Genomic DNA, 24691 nt, shown 5'->3' with positions numbered 1-24691 from the left:
CAATCCCAAACCCCAAGAGGATCATCTGAGCCCTTTGAACAGCAAAGCAGCACAGCAGGGCAGTACCACTCCAAGACTGAAGGTGTGCAAGAGGGGGGAGGGGAGGCAATGGAATGTTAAACCTTTTTTAGAAGGAAAAAAAAGTTGGAAGTTTTGGTTCTCCACTTGTTAGGAAACAGCCTTTCACACCAACTTTGTCTGATGCATGGATAACATCAGCAGAGCAGACACTTCAAAGTTTCTCGAACTTTGTACAAAGCCATCTAAAAATACATTACAAAAAATAAACACAAAGCACACAGAACAAAATAAGCAACAACATGCCCAGCACAATTCCCTTTGTTGGACTCTGAATAAAGGGGGGATCCTCCGCTGTTACAGTTCAATAGTTTGTAACATCGCTCCATCTGTACCGCTTATTTTACATTATCAAAAAATAAAAAAAGGCAATATGCCATCTCCCTTTTTATGAAAAATGTTGAATTGAAATGATTCAGTACCACCCTTTAAAAAAAAAAATGTAACCATTGTATCAACACTCTTCGAACAAAAAACAAAAGACCAAAAGGTAAAAGAATAAAGTTACAAAAATGTTAAGTGATGAAAATAAAATAAATGGAGCCAGCCATAGCCCTTGATGTTGCTCCTGGTAGGGGGTGGCTGGTATTCCTCGTAAACCAGTATCCATTCCCTCCATTGGTGGCTCTGCTCCAGCCATCAGCAGGGAGTGGGATTAAGAGCAACATTTCAATAAACTTTCCAGAAGACGAAGCAGCTTTTGCAGTCAGAACACAACAGCGCTATTCATAACCCGCGCTCTCCCTAAAATGTTCCCTTTTCTTTACGCTCTGCAGAGTTTCCTGGTTGGGGGAAGGGGTCAGGACCCTTGCGGTAATTTAATTCCAGTTGTCATTCAGGATTGGCAATGCTTCAAGTTCCCCGTCACCCCACCCCATCTTCCAAATATCACAAACCTGTGAATAAAAGTAAAAAAAGTATTAGTCAAGTACAACAAAAATCCAACGCAAACAATATTTCAATGAATTTTCACAAACTAACCATTGTTTTCTCCATATAACATGTATGCAACTTTGAGAACCTGCTGTACATTGCACCGAATGGTCAAACAGCATCTGACCCTAAAAATCAAAAAGTTTATATTGCAGCTTTCCACTTCACTTGGTGCACAAAGGCCAATTGTACTTCACATCAAGTGTGATGACTTGCTTGGAAGATTTCTACCAATGAAAGTAGTTCAATTGCATTTCATGAACTTTGGGCGATCTTTTACTTTTACCTTACGTTGAACTTTTACACTTTAAGTCAAAACCTAAACAGCAGCACCCCGGCTTAGAACAAACAAAGGCTTGCAAAGTCTAAGTGGCTTCATGTGAATATTTGTGGTCGGAGTGCCCTGCTGCCTTTGGTTGGGTCTGGAGAGCACACAAAGGGTCTCTTGTACCCCCTATACAATATATCCATAGTACCGCAGTCCTATGTTGTAGGATTTCATACAGAACTAGGAGGGAGAAACTACCAAATTCAGAATTCAATCTGGTCTAGGCATCTGCAAGCCAACATAAAAAAACAAAATGGTACTTTAGAAATTGCTTCAAATCTTGCCTACTGAGCTGGAGACAACAAAATTAAAAATTGAGATTCACAATTGTAAATTCTGAAATTGATTCAGTATAAGTACAATACAAAAAGGAATTTTTTTCCACAAAATGTGCATGCAACATTTTCAGGACAATAAAAGCTTGCCAGCATAAGCCTCAAATTTTTATTTGAGCAGTGAAGAAAGAAAGGAAGGGATGTAAAGGAGTGGTGTTGGGGGAAGTGGATTATAGAAAACCTGTAAAGCCCTGCATGTAAATCACAGGCTTGCTTTAAGGTTGGCATTACCCATGTACTGATATCATCTACAGTCCAGGAATAGGATAGGGCAAATAGCACCAAGCTAGCAGAATTAAAAGCTTCACTGGTGCAAAGGGCGAGTCTCCTAGCCTGACAGAGGTGAGTGAATAAGAAGTGAAGGCTTCCAATGTACATATCATTCATGCATTGGTGGGAGTTGCTCTTTGACACTATGAGGATGTTTACAGTATAAATAAACTCAACAAAAATGTACATGTAGCTGATCTTTCCAAATTTCAGAATTACCTTTGTGTATCAGACATAGCTAAATATACTAAAAGTATTGAGCTTTCAGTGATGTACAAAGTAACTACTTCTAATAATGAAGAGAAGGTGACCGTAGTCAAACCAGAAGGGGGTAAGAACTGAAGGAGCACCGTTACCCTCGAGAAGAAAGGTAAAAGTAGTAGAGAACCTTACCTGATTTTTCACAGACTCCTCCCTTCTCATGAGCGAAGTTGAGTCTATTCTGCTCTGCCGCTATGCTGTTTGCCTCAGGACTGCTACTCCGGGACTGATGGGCAGTATTGGCCGTGCTGTTTAGCTGAAAGGCCAAGTCCAGTTGTTCCTGGGCCAGCTTGAGATGCTGACGTAGTTGGTCCAGGTCATGCAATCCCGAATGGGCCACCGGCAACTCAAAGGCATCAGTCGCAGCATTCTCTGGATACAGCTTGCCATTGGGCACCTTGCCCTTTTTCAGCACAGACTGATAGTTAGGTGGGGCACTGGGGGTCTTTTTAGAGTACTGATTCACTTCTGTGTCTCGATTCCTACTCCGCAGGGAATCACGAATGCCACCAATGCCCAGGTGGAAGAGCTCGCACAGGTTGAGTAGAAGGCACAACGCGCTGACTGCATACATGATGAGAAGGAAGATTGTCTTTTCAGTGGGACGAGACACAAAACAGTCCACCGTATGAGGACATGGGCTCCGTGTGCACACGTATGATGGGATGACTTCGAAGCCGTACAAAATATATTGTCCAAACAGGAACCCGACTTCCAGAATGGAGCGGAAGAGCAACTGCAGCACATAAACCTTCATCAGTCCGTCCTGCTTGATGCGTCTGCGTCCATCGTGTTTCTTTTTGTCACCGTCCTCGGCATCTTTCTCAAGTACTAGCTCTTCACTGATCATTGGGTCCTCTTCGTTGTCATCCTCCGCTTCTTCATAATCTCGTTTGGCTCCGCGATGAATCATTGGCGCCCTTTTTTTGCGGCTGCTTTTGGATTTGTCCAGCCGCCTCCGGTATTCGTCTGGCTGGCGAGCGATGCGGTGCATGGCAAAGCCCAAGTACATTATGGAGGGGGTTGTAATAAGAATGATCTGGAAGACCCAGAATCGAACGTGCGACAACGGTGCAAAAGCATCATAGCAAACGTTCTCGCAACCGGGTTGCTGCGTGTTGCACACGAATTTGCTCTGTTCATCATAGTAGATTGATTCTCCACCCACAGCCGTCAGCACGATGCGAAAGATGATTAGGACTGTCAGCCATACTTTCCCCACAAAGGTGGAGTGGTTGTTTATTTCTTCAAGAAGACGGGTTAGAAAACTCCAACTCATCCTGAGCTATGAATATATCTGAAACAAAAACAAAAAAGTCATTAATATACAGCAATTAATCATTTAACCAGAGCACATTCAGAGGAATATATCTAAATGCTAAAAGCCAAATGATTAAAGGAAGCAGCAATAGACCACAATGATGAATTATTTACAGGACAATCCACAGAACTGCAATCTACTAAAGTAATACAAATTGCTATCATACAACAGCACCTACCATTAAATGTTATTTTTTTAATGAGAACTATAACAGGAGGGGGGGGGGGTCTGTTTAGGTATAATTCTCATGGACTAGTACTGGGGGGCTCATTTCACTCCAGTGTTCTCCACAGAATTTTTTTTCAGCCGGGTGGTAGGAAGCTGTAGGCGGGTGGTAAAAAAGGGGGTGTGGCAAAACACGGCAAATTTAGTGCTTCCAGTTGTTTATGCCATGGGTATCCAGTAACCTCTTATTGTTTCAGTGTTCTACCTTCTTCGAGAGCTGGGCGGGGTATTCAAATCAGCCGGGCGGAGCAACCGGCTAAAAACCTCTGGGGAGAACTATGCACTCAATAAACAAAAGGGGCATTTTCCCCACCAAGCATGAAAAACTGTTTTAGCAGGTTTGTTACCACATCCCCCCAGCCCTTTTTAGCTGGGCGCACCACCCGGCACTTTTCAGTGATCACCTGGCTGTTCTTGGGTGGTTACTGAAGAGTTGGGTCACAATACAGGGGCTGCCACCCACCTACAGGTTCTTCCCACCCAGGTTAAAAAGATTTCTGGGGAGAAAACTGTACTAGATACAAGTTTTAAAATTCACTTTATTAATACAATATCCATAAAATAAAAATGATAAAGATGGGAAACGCTTCAAATTCTAAGTAGGAATCGTCCAACAAGTCAACATGCACCATACCACGTGCTGATGTGGAACTGGCTTTTTCTCCTGAAGAAGCTGCATTAGCAAACACTTAGAGAAACACATATATTATGCAATGAAAAAAACTTGAGTAAAGGGTTTAGGGAAAAATTTGGGTAATGCCCTCATATGGAGTAAATAAAATTTAGATATACACCTACACATATTGCTCTAACTTTTTATATCTTACAGAAAACAATGATTCTATAGTTGCACTGAGCCACTAAAAGCTCTTTTTAACAGATGAACCACAATTATAATGATCCAAGGCCCACATTGATGGCCATTTGATATGGTTTGGTATGCCGCAATCTATAGACTGGTTCTGTTTGTGTCGATGCCATTCCATGGCCAGGAAAAAAATGTTTAAGACCTTTTACACAACAATTCTAAGATAAGGGCATTATAACGAGGGCAGTGACGCCAATCATTCCTAGTAAACTTCTTGCAGTTAGCAGTTTTCTAAGCTCTTGCGATATGGCCATCACAAGCAATTCCCTCATTCTAACTTATATGAGAATTCCACAAAGGTTACTCAAAGACAAACTTCTGGTTGAAATCAGAGCTCAGAGTGACTCAGGCTTTGCATGTTTAGACTGACTTGCAGAAAGCTGAATTTAGATTAACACTTTATCCAATTACAGGCGTGGGTTGTATGATTGGACCCGATTTGGCACAGATCGAAGGAGAGACAGACGTTTGGTTTCTGGGGTCAGGTCAATTCAGAGAACATAAAAAAAAAATGGTGGCCAAAAGAGGGATCACATTTTGGCATGAAGTCTCCAAAATAAATTCCTTAGCTAGTTATTTGAAGCTTGTAGCAGAGAAAAAAATCCAAAACCAACCCTATACAAGATGATATAAGGATGAATATGTATCAGCAACTAATGGGAATGACCCAAAACACTCATTTATAGTCAATTCCACCCCAAAAAAAACAAAAGGGAGCAGCACCGCCGCTTTCAGTATTGATCGCCGCAGGGGAAAGTGATGCCAATCTCACACAAACACAGTGAGATCAGCTCTTCCCCCCCCCCCCCCTTATACAGCGGGCGCCTGGAGCTTCCTCTGCTCTGGGACAAAGGAATTCTAGGAGGACGCTGGACTGGTTCAAGAGAAGGAGCAGCGCCAATCTGCAGGATTAAAGGTGTGTTTTTTTTTTAGTTATGTCCCGCTTTAAGCAGCAGAATTTATGCCGATAGGTTTTGCTTACAAGTGTTTGTATCTCAGTGTAAAAGATCCTTATGTTTCCCTGCTTGTGAAGCTATCCTAAGGCTGCAATGAGATTGACAATTATGGAGAATAAACAGACCAAGGACACAGCAATGCCAGAAAGAAGAGAAGATAAGTGTGTGACAATGGAACTCCTGACATATGTGGAAAAGTAAACAAGCTGCACATGTGGGAATTTTGACACCTGCAGAGTGAGAACAAGACTGAATCATGGTTTTATGGGGGGGGGCCTACCATGTCTCCCCTCAATCCAATTGACAAGTACATTTTAAAACAGGAGGAAGATCCAATTTGTTGCTTCCCTACAAATGAGCAACAGATGCAAACTTGTCATCTGATTCATTAAAGGAAACATCTGTCTAACATCTCTTTGCAATTCACAGCCCTTTGCTCTAGATAATCTTTTACACTCCGCACCACAGTGTAAAAACCTAGGACAGTGACACAAGTGACCCCCTGCCTCCATTATGCTCCTTGGGTGTGATAAGACGGGTGACACAACGTCCTGGCCTTTAAATAGTCAGGATGCCTTTTGTGTCACATCTGGACAAGGAACAGAGTCAAACCACACACAGGAAACCACTAATCCCACATTGAGTGTAAAAGCAGAGAGCAGATGTAGGGATCGCACCGCGATTGTGTAACCGCACTCAGCAAAGAAGAAGAAACTGGCAGTGTACATCAGTGTTAACCCTACTGATCAACCATGAATCATTTCCCATTTTATTCCCTTTCATAATGCAAGTTTGATAAAACAAGCAAACCACATTAAAATACTAGCAACTCAAAGGCAGAATTATGATCGGATGCAGCGGGTAGAATTGCACAAGAGTAAAATGTGATGGGTGGAGCGATTTAGACGCCATAAGAAAAAGGCTGCCATTTCTGGCTTCTGCTACCAAAAATGCTCAATGCCTGCTTTTCATTTTGGGTTACAGATAGCAAATGAAAAAGGACCAACTTAGAAAGCAGACACCAACAGCAGAAAGAAATTCTTTTAAAGCAGAACCAAAGTTCCACAATTAAGTGTTGGATTAGGCTGAGTCTTTACTGCGGAAAAGGACTGGCGATGTCCCTTCTGCAATAATCCTTTTTACCTCCCCGATTGTTGTGAAGAATGGACAAAAAAGCTTTGGTTGAATTTTGGGAGCAGGGTGCCTGGCAAATGAACCTTTCCCTGTGCTTGCTGGAACAGAACAATCTCCTGTGTAGGAGTTTTGTCATACTGACATGGCCAAACAAGATGGATGAAAAAAGAAGTAGATGGCGGCTGTCATAAATAAAAAAGGAGGGGAGTATAACGGGATTCGGTTCTGCTTTAGGACAATAGTAAAAATTCAGCAAATTTGGCATCTGCCAGGCTGTAAATTATCCATAGGAGCCAATTTGAAATGACCGGTTCTCTAAATTAACCAAATCAGGAAGTGGGGATCTTCTCTTCTAGGAACACAATTAATTTGTTGCCCAGCACACCATTCTACATCGACATTCTTTGGCAATAAGATGATCCTCCATACAACTGATCTTGGCTACACTTCTGTCCGCTCTGAAATGGCAATGGGTGAAATACAGCCATGGTCTTGATGGGACAGCCACAGTAAAGGTCTCACATAGCTAGAATCACTTAGAAGTAAATTGTCCAATGTTATGGCCATTCTATTCTCATCCACCTGGCAAACTTGCTTTGAACCCGTCCATTACAACAAATAAAATATCAAGACCAAATGTAGCCTGAAGGAGGTTAGAAACGGTCCGATAAAACCAAACCAAGCAATCCTTCTCCACTAGGAATATCAACCCCGCAGTGAATGTGCTGAATTTCATTTGCCACATAAACAATGGAAGGAGCAATGGGATGAAGTAGATAGACAAATTCCAGTGCCAAGAAATCCACAATTTTTGAGATGGCAAAAACACACCCTTGCAAGCTACTTCAACATTCAAAGCTATTTTTCCTTTAAATAAGCCTGAAGAACAAATTTTAAAGCTATACAATTTCAATATATCCCTTCAGCACAGATACAAACGTTCCTTTTGGTGAACAATCACAAGCCAAAATAATACAAATGGCCACCATTAGTGAAAGTACTGACTGTATGAGCAAGCAGTAAATAAGAACCATAACCAGCTTTAATTACCATTGGTTATATCCAAGGAATTTTAATTTGTTTTTAAACTGAACCATGGAACCTTTGCCAAGTTAATTCTTAACAGGATTGCTTAGTTTAGTTTACACTTGGCATTTAAACCCTCTATAGCTATGAATATAATATGCCAGGGCCTTGGTAAAGATGTACAAGAAACTCTGCATTGGTATTCTACCCACTCACCTGGTTTTTTGGCATCTGCAGAGCACCTTTAGCACAAGATTTACAATGGGTCACCATCTATTCCCGACATACCCTGGCTTCATGTATATCCCCAGCATCCCATCACAGATCCATGGACTACAAAATGTCCAAACCTAGACCAGTTCTTACAAGACGTGATCACAGCTAAATGCAGCACTGATGACCCACAGAATCCCCTAAGTAGCCTCGCTCATTAGTGGCTCAATGACCCCATGACCTCCCATTGACACCTTCAACAATAATTACAGCTCATAATACATTCAACACTCACAGGACATTTAAAGAGACCCTGTCCCCAAACACTGTATATTTATGTCCAATATGGCAAGGTTGCAAACCAACCAGAGTTATTTTTGTTTTATTACAAGTTTTGAACAGAGTAGAAAAGAGTAAATACATCCATTTTTAATGAGCTTCTATTCCTATTTGTCAAGATTTTTAGTAAGCCATTTACAGTATTCATATTAGACTGTATTTATATAGCACTGACATATTAAGGACTGCACAGCAGGGTGCCACAACTTGTCCTCGCCTTATCATAGAGTGAAGCTCGTTCATTGATCAATCACAACAAATTGTTTTCAGCAACAATTCTCAAGTCCATGTGATGCCTGTATAAGGCTTTAGGCAGTGTTGTTAAATAAACTTGTGTCTAAATGAACCAAAATATTGTACCTGCTGCATTTTTGGTAATGAAGCAATTCACATGTCAATAGCACACCAATGCATTTTCGTGCAATGCATTGGTGGGAATGAGCCGTGTAAACTTTTGAGGGTTAGAGAAGTACTATATACACCTTGGTCAACAACCATTGAAATAAACACCACACAGCAAAGAAATTCACCAACATTCCTATGAAGCGCCTTTAGATTGTCAGGAAATAAAAGCAAAGCTTTCATTAATTTAATGCAGCATGGAAGGTATGTAGATAACAAGGGCTTTATTGTTCCATTTAGGATATTGTCAAGAGACGTACAAATCATTCCTTTATGATGCCATAGCCAGCTGTGCCGCTCCCAGTATAACTATGGAGCCATTTATTCCAACACGTGCACAGCTGTATCAGGTCTGTTCGAGGCATCATTGCATGAAACAGAAACCAGGACTTCCATGAAGCTACAAGACTGCTAACCAATGTCCCCTAACATGGCGCAAAAGCAATAAAATTCACCAACACAAGTACCAAGTTGTTCCGTCTAAGTTTGAAGAAGAAAGAGCACAAAAGTTAGGTTTTCTCCTTGAAAAGAATTGTATTAACCAGCTAGCCATTGATTAGTCTTGGAGCGACATCGCAGGGAAAAAAAAAAAACTGAAGACAAAGATACGTTCATGGTTTTTGGGTGACAAAAGACTACAAGGAAAGGAAACACATCTGTGTTGTCAGTTATACAGAGAATACCACAAGTGTGGTTATCCATCATCTACTAGCCAGCTAAAGCTCCGCCATCACCCTCATCAATGCCGAACAGCTGCCTTTTCCCTCCAAATACTGGATTGAAATGAGAGCCATGCAACCACCACTTGCAGAGTCCAAAACGGCTCCATGTTTCCCTCGTTCCAGGGCTATTTTTGGTATTTCACCTTTACAAAATGCCAGCCACCTCGGGGTTCAGGTAGGACAAGATTATACCAAGTGGTGCACTGCAAGGATTGAAAACCCATTAAAGTTGTACTTTAACACTGAGCAGACACCCTTAAGGCAGCCTATCCATGTTACACGGGCTGGGCATTTTTTGTAGATGGGCAATGGGCAAACTTACCAGGGACAATGCCCATAACAATCAATCCGAATCCGTCTTGCACAGCTCTGTCTTGTCATGTTTGGGTAACCAAGCTCGGGCTCTTAGATAAATAGAAACTGTGCCCTAAGGGGCATCACTAGCTCCTGCCCATAGCTGCCCAAGCCTAAAGCACCAACATATTACACAGCACAATACAACAGACAGGGGCTGCGAATGATGGATCTGCATGCACAACAAGTACAAACTATAACAAAGAGGAGAAAAGCCTACAAGAGGTTGTGGCAATGACAGTGCCTGTCCTATTCCCCTAGTGAAGCAGGAGATTATTTAAAAATAATTATGTGGGCGAAAGGGCAACAGAAGACCTCGGCAGGGCAGAATTAGCAGTAAACAGCCGCAGGGTCTCCATACATCACACAGAAAAGTAAGAAACTTTTTCATACATTTTACATCCCATGGCGTGCCAGGACACGGCACCTGGTAGAACTGGTTGGGGAATGAATATGAGGAGAATTCCTGTATATTGTTCCCGACACTTTTTATACTAGACATAACAAAGAGTGGCAATTTTACCAAGTCTACTTCTCCCACGCGTCATGCGACAAAGCACGTGAGAACGGCCAGGTGTATACTGGTCATGTGACCACAGAACACATTTTTATAGATAAACTTGATCAGGTCACGGTCACATTATTACCAGTCCAGGGAGCAACGTTTAGCACCATTGAAGGAGTTGCAGATGGATGTTAGACAAGTTTGCACCTTTTGTATTCAAGTCAACCACAACTTGCTGCCATGTTTGTAGTTTTGACATTGTTCTACACATGCAGCTGTCCTATTAGCACAAACTAAACCTGCAATTACCCACAGAGCAACAAGCCGCAATGCAGGTCAACACATTTGCAGTAGTGAAGGAAAGTGACCAAATGGACAAATAGCAACATGCTGCTTCCAATAACTGTGTTACAACCGCATGCAAATGCTTGCACAAAGTGGTTCCTAGTCGAATGCGAGCACAGTTAAGCATGCTGTGCAAAGCAGTTAAAAAAAAGGGGTCTTAACACCTGCCTGGGACTGTCATTGCATTGGAAGGAGAAGCAGAAGGCTGATAAACTCCTCACTCTGCTCTCACATCCTCATGTTCTTGGTTAGCAAGAGGACTGCATCAAAACTGGTGAGTTAATTGCTCTGCTAGCTTCTCATTCTCTCTGCACGAAGTTAATGCAAAATCAAACTCAGGAATAAGGCTTGCATGGAAAGGAATGTAAAAAAAATGTTTATTAAAACAGATCTCTAATAATTTCTTTAGATCAACCCAGAGCCATTTTATTGCCTAAAATGTAGTTTGATACCTGAAGAAAAGGTTACAGAACTTGTGGTGGGGAAACCACTCTTCCCAAATAATTCCAAGTCTACAAGCAGAACTTCTCATTTATGACCCTGGCCGCTATAATATTGCTTTGCCATGATGGCTTTGAAGTCAGAAGAACACAAAATTCAATTGAAAAGCCCTAATGAGCATTTTACATTCACATTTAATGGTTCTCAGCTAACAATCTCAAAACCGGATGCTAGGCAAGGAACGCTGAGAAGTTCAAAAACGTTTTAGTCACTGAGCCCCTATTAAATGACAGGTCCGGATATCACAAAGGTTTGATGGCACCACTGTTATATGGCCACCTGCTAGGAATTAACACCTTCAAGGTGCTGAATGTCACACAAAGGATTCTGGGAAGACAAACAAAGCCAAGGCTATAAAAGCCGGCATGTAAAACTTCCCATATCTTGGTAGGGTTAAAGTGCAGAGAAAATGTAAACCTGGTGTTACAAAGCTTTTACAGCTCAAGCCTCTAAGCAGAACCTAACATCCGATACCTATACCAGGTTCTGTATGAGCCTATTGGATTCTGTAAATCCCTGGAACCCAACCATCTCAGTGTCCTCCCAAGCCCTTTTTAGTTGGGTGCACCACCCAACACTTTTCAGCACCCACCCGGCTGTTTTTGAGTAGTTATTGAAGAGTTGGGCAACAATAAACACTCCCTCTATATAATAAAGAACGATCATTTCTAGGGACACCCTGCCGCCTGGGGTGCAACTGAATTTGTAGCGGGCTGCAAGATCTGACGATGCGCAAAACCAGTGGGTTCAACTTCTAACAATTATCCACTTCTGCACCATTTCCTATGGCAAAAACTGCCATCTTGGTGTTCTTTGCTATATAATTTATAATAGATGATCATGAACCAGAAGTTAAGCAGGCAAATTCTAACTCCCATTCATCCGATTTGCCAAGTTTAAACCCAAAAAGAGGCAGAACTCATCTGTCTGACCTCCACCCCCTGCTAATCTTGAAAGTAATTAATTTCTCTGACTAGATGGTCATTCTTTTGGTGGGTCAACCTGGCACATTACAGCAAAGGCCATTTACCTGTCCAGCCATGACCTCCAGGCCGGGTCTTTCTATAGCAAGGCAACACATTGGTCAAATGCAGCCATTTTCCAACAGGGTTCTGTGGAGCCCTAAGCTTCCTCCAGAGGTTGCGAGGGGTTCCTTGAGCTTTGACTGGTTGACCACCCATATGGGGGAGACCTCAGTTTTCTGGGCAATGCCACGCGGCAGAGTCTGTAGCATGACAGCAATGCTCTGTTTAGCCATCTAAGGGGAGACATTCTTTCCAATGATCCCACTGGCCATCTATGGTTTTAGGTGTTATCACCTATGGTTTGTGCGGTGTAATAAAGTTAAGAAAGACTTGTGTACTGGAACTTTCAACAGAATGAGAAAACAGGGGCCGTGTTAATACCACGGACAAACTGCATCATATACTTAGCCCACTGTTTAATCCAGAAACTTTTTTAAACTGGGTGGTAGGAAATTTTAGGTAGGTGGCAGCCCCTGTATTGTGAATCAACTCTTCAGTAACCCAAAAACAGCCGGGTGGCTGGAGAGAACACTGGTAACCCATTTTAAACGTTTTCATGCATTGTGGAAAGTGAAGGTTTAAATGGGTTTATAATGCATTATACACAAATGCAAACTTTTTCACTACACATAGCACTAAATGAAAAGGTTAAAGCACACATTCCCTCACTGAGATTACACTGCAGGGAACATAAATACATGTAAATGGGACAAATAGAAGGGCTCCATTCAACACCAAAAAGCTCCAACAACTGGGTGACATTACAAAGTCTTACAAATTTTGTATGTTAAAGGACCACCTGTCAGGACATGCACCTTTTCTGATGGAAATCAGCACAAAAACCTCTCTGATAAGAAGGTGGTGGCTGTTCAGGGGTTATCTTGAGAAACACATCCTAGATTCAGCAGCATTTGCTTACCTTAAGCTTATCCCACCTTCACCTTATTCATAACAAAGCCAAACAGTAGCACAAGCTGGGCCAGGACATCCCTCAGGTGTTTACATTGTGACATGTGCTGACCAGCCGCCATCAAACAGAAGCTGCACTTCACAATGCCCTTTATAGCGGTCATATGAGCTGCTTATCTTACAGCTGACTACAACAGGGAGCCAGTCATTCATTCTGAAGGACTTTCCTGCATTTGATTTCTCTAATGTGAAAATAATCAGTGATAAGCCAGCCTACAACTTAGTCTGTGTACACATGTGCAATAATCGTCAATAAGTAGTGATAAGTTGAGCCTACAACTTAGGCTGCATACACACATGTACAATAATCATCGCTGATCTTTACAAAGACAAAAGTTTAGACACCTGTGAATTTTCCCGAAGAGAGGATTCCCTGCAAAGTGTGGAGAGTTTGTGCTATAGATATCATTTCAAGCAAAGCAAATGAACCCATAGGAGCTTCACCACCTAACAAATTCCAGAAGAGACCATTTGCTCCGATCCATTCACAGATTTGCTTCCACCATAGGAGGATGAAGTCCCTCTCTCTGTCCTCAGTTCACTCTGCCAAGGCAGAGCGCAAGTTGCTGTAATTTCTCACAAGAGCAGTAATCGGGACAGGGGGAGAGCAGGCAGGGTCCTGGTTTCTTTCAGCGCTGTAAATGGAAGAGGAATATTTGCGCCCTGGGGCCACAGAATGTGAAAACAAGCTGAAAGAGGAACAAAAGGCCAAGAATGTTGCTGGGGTAGGGGAAAGGTGGGAGGTGTCGGGAAGGTTATAGGTGACATCTGGGAGAATTTTGGAAGTCGGATCATTTACAACAAAAATACAAAGCTTGTATTCATAGAAAAGCAGAAATCCTGTACGGATAATAACACCAACCCCCCCCCCCAATCCATTACCAGAGCTTCACAGACCCTAGAGCTAGCAATCTAAATATACCACAGCTTCAACCAAGAGATCCTGAGGACCCCAAAACTCACAAGGACAAGCTTTCATTTCTGTGCAAAGTTCCCATTAAAGTCAGATTTCTGATTAGTGGAAATGCCAAACACCTGGCTGCAGCTCTTAATTCAAGCACAAATCTCAACACAACCATGTAGATAGGCAGAACATGCGTCAATGCATTGATGAGCGTTATGTTGGAACAAAAGGTCATTGGCTTCTTGGTCCATTCCTAACCACATACATATATAGGTCTTCACAGTCCCCCCAATTTAACCACAGCAGCTATCCTTATACAGAAGTGCCAAGTCTATTAGCTTGAGGTGGATACAGCAGGCACACACATGGAAAGTACTTGAGAAAAGGTCTTAGGAACAAAGCAGAAGATGGAGACCTGGACTGGTGAATGGAAACCAGGACATGAACTTGGCCCGGGATCAGTGGATGCTGCCTACCAGCCTTCATGGGAAAGGGATCACCGTGTGTTAAGGACAAAACACCGAACCTGGCAATGACCACCACCAGGCTGCAGGGTGGACGGACACATGCAACGCTCGGCACATTCCAACGGGTCATCGTGGCAACCAATTGAATGGGGGATATCGGTCACAGAATGCGTAGAAGAGTCAATGCTTTACAAGGGCTCCATTTATAATACAAGAAATCTAACATTCCCTCATGGGAATCTTCCAGGTCCACGTGTATTTGATTCCCACCTGGGATTGTAAGATTCACAGTTTTATAAATTGAGCCCAGAAATTAAAAAAAAAAAAAAAAAAAATACAATGAAGGGGGAAAGAACGCAAAAAAGGGTCAGCAAAAACCCTGCAGTGTGCCGTCAATGACACTTTGTGACTATTTATAAAATCAGCATTCTTTATTCGCCGTTTACACTTCATTGATTAAAAGAAATGATCAGAGCTTTCTGAATCATAACTAACCAATTAGAGGAGCAGATCCACTTGAAAAAATAAACAATCACCATTTTTTTTTCTAACCTTGATTGACATTTTTAAGTCAGTGTTCTCCCCAGCCCCTTTTAGCTGGGCCCACCACCCAGCACTTTTCAGTAACCACCCGGCTGTTTTTATGTGGCTACTGAAGAGTTGGGTCACAATACAGGGGATGCCACCTGCCTACAATTTCTTCCCACCCGGCTCAAAACAATTCCTGGGTTGAGCACTGAAAGTGAATATTAAAAGTTATTTTATCCAATGAGAATTGAAGACTATAGTCGCTTGACTAGAAAGCAAAAAAATTATATATAGGTTATTTCATCCAATGAGAATAGAACATTACGGGCACATGGCTGGGCTGCAAAAAAGTGTTATTAAAAGTTATTTTATCCGAATGAGAATTGAAGATTAGTCACATGCCTATACTGCAAATATATATATATATATATATATAATATTAAAAGGTATTTTATCCAAAACTAAATGTTAGTCACCTGACTAGAACGCTTTGTGAATTGGAGGGATGCAATTGGATTTGTGAGGCCACCAATCACTGACAGAGGGCACACTGGGTGCATGCGAGTGAGCGCTGTAACCCCTAGCAACCAAAGCCAAGCAACCCTCTGATACAATACCTTTCAGCTACAAAGCTTTAAACATCACAACATTATTAATTATGACCAATGCCATTTCTAATATTGAGCCAACTATCAACTTCCACAGCCAAACTGCCCCAGTCTGGGGTATAAAAGTCACCCCACATACATACACCCAGAGGACCAAACCCTACAAACTGATACAGCTTCGCTACACTGTGTACGGACTACCCCTGCCGAGTTCTCCTCACCTCCTCTCCCGCACAGCGCTGCCACCTCTTAGCGCCAATTCAGCGACTAAACAAAGACAGCGGCGTGCGACCTTCTGTCACGTGATCCGCTAACCCGAAAAAGGGTTTATATATGTGGGCGGGGCCAGCACGTGGAGGGTCTCCGCCCCGCCCACCAAGTTTGGGATTTGGGAGGGAGACAAAGAGGAACCTTCACCTCCCCCTCCCCCCTTCTCTGCTTAGACAGCGAAGTCTGCCAACTGAGCTCAACTTTTCCTGGAAGGTCTGCGATCATTTATAGAAAGTTTTATATTAATAAATTATTGTGAATTATTAATACATGTTATAACAAATATCATTTCTTTAAAAAATCAATTTAATTTTAAACAATTTCTAAAACTAACACTTTATCTACGGCATCTTATCACGCTGGCTGCATTAGTTTTCATTTTTCAAGCTTTCCTTTTATTTTTATTTATAGGAAGTTACAGGAATGCTGGATTTTTGGCAGGATCAGCAGTTATTGTACATTTCTTGTCAGAGCAAAGAAAAGGAATGCAGCCACATCTCAGCACTGATATGATTTTTGTGTGACATGTACATTATGGCTTGGTTCTCATTATTGCATTGTGGAAATGCGCATGTTACTGCATTAGGCATGCTAGCTGGGAATCCTGGGGCTTGTAGTTCCCCAGCGTCTGCCAATTGCACATTTGATGGAAACGGTGGCAGCTGTAGCCAATAGGCCCCTGTGCAGTCCTGACTTAGGGCCCCTGCTGAACCAATCTGGAGCCCCTGTGCAGTCCTGACTTGGGGTACCAGTGGGGGTCCCTGTTGGCTGGGAAGGATCTGGGGCCCTCATGCAGTAGCACCCTATGAGAGATGCGTAACAACATCTAATAATGGTGCGTGTTTTTATTTTAGGTGACTGTGGCTGGGCCTGGCAATGTCCGCAGCTACCTGCACTGCTCTCTGTTATCACAACTGGAAGTCTTTATCTGGCAGAGCTCACATTCTGAGTAATCAGATCCGCACATCTGGAGGGCAAGGCGCTGGGGCCGGACAGAGCACATTTACCTCAATTGCCACAAAGGGATCATTTCTATCATCAGCACCAACCAATCAGAACTCAGATTTCCATCACATAGACTATGATAGAATTGTTAACTCAATCAACCAGTTCAATCAATTTTAAATTGGATAATCAATCAATCAATCAGATATCCCAAAATGTTTCTTCGATATTCCACCCTTCTGATCTTTTTTCTTTAAAGTGATCGTATTTGATTGATCTTTCACACTGTTGTCCTCTCTATTGATATTTTCATAAAGACAATCATCCAATCAGATAGCTTCATTCTAATCATCTGCTGATTTCCCTTATGATGCAATTGTTTCAGTGGATCACTAATCCAATTGGAAGTGAAATCAGCGCTTGTTTTTGATTGGTCGGTGAGGGTCCCAGTAAAGTTTAGACCAGAAGAAGGGGGGTGGATTCTGCAAGAGATCACTGGGAAGAATACAGCACTCAATCAGCTGTGTTGTCACCTTATCTATAGATCTGCCATGTGTCCTCCACCCAGATGGGGTGTCTTGATTGGAAGTTGCTGATCAGGTCGTTTGAAACTTAGGCATTATCATTTTTTGAAGCTGCTCAGCCGGCCGGCACCGTAGCCAATCTGTCTTATCTGTCAGATCAAAATATCTTTGATCCTGCCAGGAATTTTTTGAGCTGATAACTCTCATAGTGTTTGTTCCCAGGACTGCAGAACATTTACAATCTATATTCGAAAGTAGAGGGGGAGGTGTAATGTAGTGCTGTCCTAGAGTGACAACGCTGTTTTAGAGATGCGGTAAGATGAGAAAGCGTTGTCACCCTAGGACAGGAAGTGTGATATGCGTAAAAGACCTGGCAAGCTTCAAAAGATTTTCCTTTTTTTCTTAGGCTCGTTAGGGTCACATGACCACGGTGGGGGCATTAGATTGTAAGCTCCTTCAATGCACAGTTTTTTAGATATGGAATTTGTACAGTGCTACCGGTTATGTTGGCACTATATAAACACATCACGATGGTAATGCCTTTGTGTGAACTTTAACAGACCTGCAGGATTTTCTGCTTTTGAAAGGGTTAATCTGGCCCATTCCCCCTTTCCTTTTGGATCCAGAGAATGCCATTTCTTTTCCTAAATCTCCTCCTCCATCTCCTGAGGACCCCTCCCTATGCCTGGACCAGTCCCCATCTGTACATTGTCCCTGTCACATCCCAGTGCCTCTGACCTGAAATGTAAAATCCTCACAAAAAAGGGAGGGGGTAGATCTGGAGGAGCAAGAAGAGAACAAAAGGGGTACAAGGAGAGGCAGCGGGGCAGAAAGGAACCAACCAGGGCTGATAGCACACACCAACACCATGGTGACTTGTTAATTAATTTTGGCTTGCGGTGAAAAACTAGCAGTGTGTTGGAATTGTCTGCCAGTCTAAAGGTCGCTATTTTTTTTAAAGTTGAAGATTAATTTAAATATTTAATTCTTATCCAATCCAATTTTGTTACATTTCCTATTTTAGTGATGTCATCACTGGGTCTCTGTGCTTCTCTATGCAGGCAGATCATGGCTGGGGGAGAATAGGAAGGAAAGGGAGGGTTGCAGCTTGGAAGAATCAATTTCTGGGGCAGGAAGGAGGTTATAAAGTAAGTAAAGAAAAGTAGAAAGATGAAGAGTAGGAAAGAACAAAGAAGGGAAGTTAACAGATGCAGAATCTGGGGTTGGAAGAGAGGGCATTAAGGTCAAAAACAAAAAAGGAGAGTAGAATAGAATAAGATGGTATTTGGTGGGATAGAAAGGAAAGTTGGATGAAGGAAGCAGAATCTGGGGCAAGAAGAGAGGGAAGTAGGTTAGAAAAGAAGAATACTGTAAAGGGAGGGAAATTAGAAAAAGCTGGGTCTGGGGTAAGAAGAGAGAAACATAGGTTAGAAATCAAGCAAAGGATAGAAAGAGAGGTGAGAAGGTTAAAAAAAGTGAAGGAAGTAGGTTAGAAGGGAAGGGAGTATGAGGAAAGTAGGTTGGAAGAATCGGGTTCTGGGGCAATAAGAGAGGGCATTACAATAAAAAAGAGGGAGAGTAGGATAGAAAGAAAGGGTAGTAGGTGGGATAGGAACGGAAGTTGGATGGAAGAAGCGGGATCTGGGGCAAGAAGAGTGTGAGTTGTAAAGCACAGAAAGAAGGGTAGAAAGGGAGGGGAGTAAGTTAAAAAGAGGACAAGTAGGGTAGTATTAGCGTCTCTGGGTCAGGAAGAGAATAAAGTATGTTAATAGGGGAAGGGTGTAGAATATAAAGGGAGAAGATTGGGTTAAAAAAGAAGGGGATAGGTTAGTAGAAGCAGTCTCTGGGGTAGGAAGAGAAAGAAGTGGGTTAGAAAGCAAGGAAACAAGGGCAAAAGGGTAAGGATGTAGAATATAATGAGAGGACACTGGGTTGAAACGGGAGTGAAGTAGGTTAGTAAAAGTGGGTTCTGGGTCAGGGAGAGAAGGAAATAGGTTAGAAGAGTCAGGGTGTAGTATATAAAGGTAGATGGATAGGTTACAAAAAGAAGGGAGGGGAGGTTAGTAAGAGCGGGCTCTGGTGCGGGAACAGAAGGAGTAAAGTGTGAAGTACATGACAGGACAGGCTGAGGGTTAATCCCGTTCTGTCGCTCTGCCAGTCCGCACTTGTTCCGCCTCGGATTACCATATAATTCTTTTTGGATCCAACCAATTCATCATCTCAATCCGGTATTTGCTACTTACAAAGGGACAAGCTGCCGGAATATGACGATTGGTATAACAGCGGGGGCACGAGACCTCCGCTTCTCAAGCTGGTCACAGACACAAAACCATCATAGCTCCTACAGACCATCTTGGCCAAAGGCTGAACTACTTGGGTTGGGTTTTCCTCAGCTTTGGTTCTTCAGTGCATGCCTGGTTAGTGCATAAACATGTGCATTCCGCATGTGCGTCCATGCCCCAAACCTTACAAAGTACAATTGTTTGCTGGAGGGTACTCTGGTGCTTCCACAAATAAATGCCGGTGACTGCTGTCCATTTCCCACCCTCCTAACCAGACAATAAACATCACATTACCAATTTCATGCCCAACAGTGGTTGGTTCATGGAACCAATCCAAGAGGACCCATTCACCACATCCACCATTCCATATTTCCTTTTAGCACTTTGAGTCAAAGAATGGAAGTTGGTATCTGATTGGTTGCAGTAGGCATATCACCCAACCTTCTGTGATGAGACATTCAGAAGAATATTTAGAGTAGAGATATACTTTTGCAATGGCCATTGATGGTCAAGAACCCACAATTCAACCCAATAGCCTTTGTTCACCGATATACAATTATATTACTGAAAAATAACTGGTGTAATAATCTAAAGAATGTAAGGAAGGTAAATGGGATACAAACACCTTTGGCAGTTGATCTGACACCTCCATAAAAATGAGTGAGGGGGAGGCTGTAGAAGACAGTAAATATGTCCCGTTCTTAAAGCCCATGGTGCCAAATTTTTACAAAACTTGCCCATAAGGACCACATCCACCCTTCTGGGAATGGTAATCTCCTTGATTCTTTGGGTTCCTTTGAGTTTTTGTTTGAATCTTTGTGTTCTTTGGTTCCTTCACATGTGACAATAGAAGCTGTGGAGCACCCAGAAGATTGGTTGGTTTCCCACCACACTGGATCAGGCAAGAAAGAAACTTTTTACAAGTTGGATTGAAACACATTACTAGAGAGATTGGGTCAATTTAATCAGACACCCGACCTAGAATAGGACACTTGATGAAGAAAGATAACCAAAGGAATTCCAGAAGATCACATGGAAACTTTGTGGTAGCCAACAGTTGTGTTTACCCCACTTTTGCAAAATCAGCAATAAGGGAGTATTTGGGTGTCATCCATGGCAACATTTTGGAGAACAACAAACAAAGTTCACTTCCATTAAAAGAATTATCACTCATCTACTAATTGCAGTTCCTGTTTCCTAAGAAAACTTGTCAGGGCATAGAGAACCACAAGGCACTATTGTTCCCAATACCTGATATTTCAGATACGGGTAAATAATAAAGGGCTGAATCACCCTCTTACACCCCAAAGCCGTCAACACAGTCATACACTCAAGGGTTGGTTTGGAAGGAAGTTAATTTGCACATTTTAAGGTAGTTCCATGCAAATTAACTGAGCACCTAAGTCACAAAGGCAGCCATGGGTACCCAAAAATGAGTGCCCATCACTAATGGGACAGACAAGGCACCAGGCTCCAGCTTCAAGATAAGTCACTTTTCCCATTCTTTTTAGAGTGTGGGAGGGGTTAAAACCTCCATCAGATTTTTGGGGGTATTTTTTGGCTTCATCTCCTGTACTCTAGAATCAAAGGAAGTGAGAGACTATTTTCACAACGTGATGGAAACACGGTCTTCTAGAGTTTTTTCAGGAACAAGTGTCTGCCATGGAAAATATGCCATCTGTTCCTGTTTTGAGACTCAATATTTTGGATTCATTTTCATTTCCAGTGATATTAGTGATCGGGGTAATTAGAGAAAATGTTACAATGTTACTAGGAGTTACAAACAGCAAGAAGAACCAAAAAAGAGAGTCACGCCAGCCTTTCTCAACATTAACATGGGGGAACCAATTAAATAACTTTCAGGTCTTCAGGAATCCCTTTTTAATTTTTATTATTAAACAGGATTTAGGAGGTGGGGGAAGTAACACACAATAGGAGTGAGATATGTAGTGGTGGGAAGTAGTGAGGTTTTTAAGAGACAGAAGAAGATGGATAGGCAAGTTTGAAAAAATGGGTTTTGAGTGCTCTTTTAAATGAACAGAAAGTAGGAGTAAGCTGAACCGGATGAGGAAGACCATTCCAGAAAGTTGGGGCAGCTCTAGAAAAGTCTTGTAGCCGTGTATGTGATGAGGTTATGAGTGAAGTTATTAGTAGATCATTGGAGGAGCGGAGAAAGCAGCTGGGGGAGTATTTTTTTACCATGTCAGAAATGTAAGTGGGACAATAACTGTGGAGGGATTTGAAGGCAAAGCACAGGAGCTTGAATTTGATTCTAAGGTGAAATGGAAGCCAGTGTAGAGATCTGCTAAGAACTGAACCTTGGGGAACACCAACAGGGAGGAGAGTGGGCGAGGAGGAATTACCATTAAAAGAAACTTGAAAGGAACGGTCAGACAGATAGGAAGCAAACCAAGAGAGAGCAATGTCACTGATACCACCTATAATTACTATATTCACAGATCACAGTATATTAGTGTGGTGGTCAATAGGAAGAATTCCTCTTACATTGCTGGCCATTGGGAAGAATGTCACTGTTACAGATAACCAAAAAGATCATTGGTGTCACCTAAACTGACCTGAGTGATGGGAACTGCTTATTGCTCCAGGAACCCCCAGCAACCTCTGGAGAAACCCTGGTGGAGAAAAACTGATCTAACCCCTCACTACTCTGTCCAGATATATAAAGCTATTGGTTCCTATGTTACAAACAACATTTTTACCCCTGCTGTGGTCACCTATGTGGAATGGCCTTCCACATGTAACACATCACACACGTAAGGTGTTCCACTTTTAGGAATCCATGACCAGGCCGGTCATAATAGCAGAAAAGGACAGGTGATTTCCCTTCTGCAATAATGCGTCTTACCCGCCTGGTCACTCTGCATGTGCCAGGGATGAATAAACTACGGCACACCTGCACAGGAGGGACGTCCTGGTATAGCCAATAAAGATGGCAGAAGATCATCTCCGGGATGAAGAAGACCAAGAACTCATTGAACCAACGCATGTGCTGTGCACGTTTGTATTCCTTTACCTCTGTTTACAGTTCTACGTCACAAGATAACACCACAAATGGCCAAGGTTATCTAGCATTCAACATCAAACAGCCAGGACCTAAAAGCACATGTGATCGCATTCACACAAAACATTTGTAGAAACGTCGTCATCATGTATTTTTTTTTGCACATTATGAACTTAGCGATGTGAGGCTAATTTTGTCTGACCCCCCCTGCTTGTATCATCCTGTACAATGTGGTGCGATGCCATGGTTTAGTCGATGTGGATATTTTACCATTTAACGACAATTTCAATATTCCAGTTGGATCTACTCAAAATTTTTTTTTTAAGTTGTCAAAGTTTGTAGCACTGAATTTGAGGGCAGCATTTAAAAAAGTTGAATAATATGGAGCTGTGCTGCTGCTAATTCGGAGAGGTGCAGCTGAGATGGGGGAACCTGGAGATATTTCTGTTGTATTATAAAATAATTATGAATTTAATTGTAATTTAAATCAAATAAAAAATTATAAATAAAAAACTTACTACTAAACATAATCCAGCCTTGAAAAAAAACAGAGAAATTTCCATATCTGGCTATGAAACAATGTCACTTTATTAGCACATGCAGTAATCTATCAATCCTAATAAAGCAAAGTAGCCATTTTGGAAGAAAAAAAAAATGAAACGTGTGTGGCAGAATTTCAAGGAAACAACTATTCTAATAAAACCAATTTGATGTAATAAAATTTTAGATTTAGTAATTCTCAGATCTTCTCCTGATTAGGGAACTATAAGTATCAGCACACCACAGTCTGATTTTACATGCTGCAACTGAAGCCCACGTTTCATAAGCCCCCCATCCCCCAGCTCTTACAATGGCCCCTCCTACAGGTATGCATTCATCTTTAGCTGCCCCATGGAGATTTAAAGGTCTCTTTGTTGAGCAGCCTTTAACATAAGAAACAGCATGTGTACACTGAAACCAAACACAAATCCCACCTACAGATCACAAAAGGATCAAAGACAAAGGAGCTCCTGAAAGTTTCAACATTTTCAGTTTCTATTAAAAAAAACTTTCTTTAACAATTCTAGAAAATCAAATCTTCTTTCTCTGTTCTTTGTCTGATTTTTTGGTAACCCGTCAGCAAGTCGTCTTTCCCTTGGCAGCAAGCTGGTTGCACAAGTTCAGAAATAATACGCTTTATCCCCACATTTGCTAAGGAAGCTTAGGAAGTGCACTAAGAGTTTCCATGACTAACTGGAATGGGACGTCACTGGTTTATGGGTACGGACGATCATATTTTGGCTGACCAAAAAAAAATGCATACACCCTGATTTCACTTCTCTTTTTAAAAAAAAGTGTAACCAAAAGGAGTATTTTGGGGCTAAATTTAGAATCCTGCACTTTTTAACTCCTCGCTTACTATGCTTATTAGCCATCTAAAGTTATCACAACCATTTGTTAGATCCATTGGAACTTTTTCCATTGGGGCCACCGCACATTGGTGGTCAAGTGACGTTGTTTGGTCCCAAAATGAACACCGGTAGGCAATAAATCAATTCACAATGAGCAACAATCCTAACGTTATGGGCACTAGAAGATGGCACAAGCAAACCAGCTGGGCAATAGTAAGCAGGTACAGTCACTAATTTGGGTTATTTTTGATCTCTACATTCCCCCCAACACATGCTTAGATATTCTTAGAGTTGCTCATTGTCCATATTCCATAACCATGAAACCAAGTCACTAATATAATCTTATAGCAATCACATATTGGGCCTGATTTATTAAAGTTCTCCAAGACCGCAGAAGATAGACTATTGTGAGACCTCCTGGGTTATCCAGGTTTGTTAGATTGACTTCCTCACTCATAACCACATCACACGCACAGATACAAGACTTCTCTATAGCTACCCCAATTCTCTGGAATGGTCTTCCACGTCCTATTCGGCTTGCTCCTACTTTCTGCTCATTTAAAAGATCACTCAAAACCATTTTTTCAAACTTGCCTACCCATCTTCTTCTGCCGTTTGAAACCATCACTACTTCCCACCA

General features: G+C 42.0%; 1 protein-coding gene and 1 long non-coding RNA gene across 2 annotated transcripts; one reads left to right on the top strand and one right to left on the bottom strand.

The window, feature by feature from the left end:
• Positions 1-835: 835 nt before the first annotated feature.
• On the bottom strand, positions 836-15916 carry LOC140335455 (gap junction gamma-1 protein-like). Its single transcript, XM_072418070.1, has 3 exons — positions 15839-15916; positions 2338-3502; positions 836-974 (listed from the first exon to the last, which is right to left on the bottom strand). The coding sequence occupies exons 2-3, from the start codon at positions 3482-3484 to the stop codon at positions 967-969; spliced, it is 1155 nt and encodes a 384-aa protein (XP_072274171.1). The 5' UTR covers positions 3485-3502; positions 15839-15916; the 3' UTR covers positions 836-966.
• LOC140335456 (uncharacterized) lies at positions 5446-17115 on the top strand. Its single transcript, XR_011921706.1, has 2 exons — positions 5446-5535; positions 16742-17115. It is a non-coding gene; the product is annotated as an uncharacterized lncRNA (long non-coding RNA).
• The last annotated feature ends 7576 nt before the right edge of the window (positions 17116-24691 follow it).

Source organism: Pyxicephalus adspersus, chromosome 7, assembly GCF_032062135.1.
Source record: "Pyxicephalus adspersus chromosome 7, UCB_Pads_2.0, whole genome shotgun sequence".
Lineage (NCBI taxonomy): Eukaryota > Metazoa > Chordata > Amphibia > Anura > Pyxicephalidae > Pyxicephalus > Pyxicephalus adspersus.
Note: the sequence above shows the minus strand (reverse complement) of the source record. Positions and strands in the feature narration are given on the sequence as shown.

Coding starts and splice junctions, on each gene's coding strand:
- LOC140335455 (XM_072418070.1), bottom strand. CDS start 3,484: ATGAGTTGGAGTTTTCTAACCCGTCTTCTTGAAGAAATAAACAACCAC.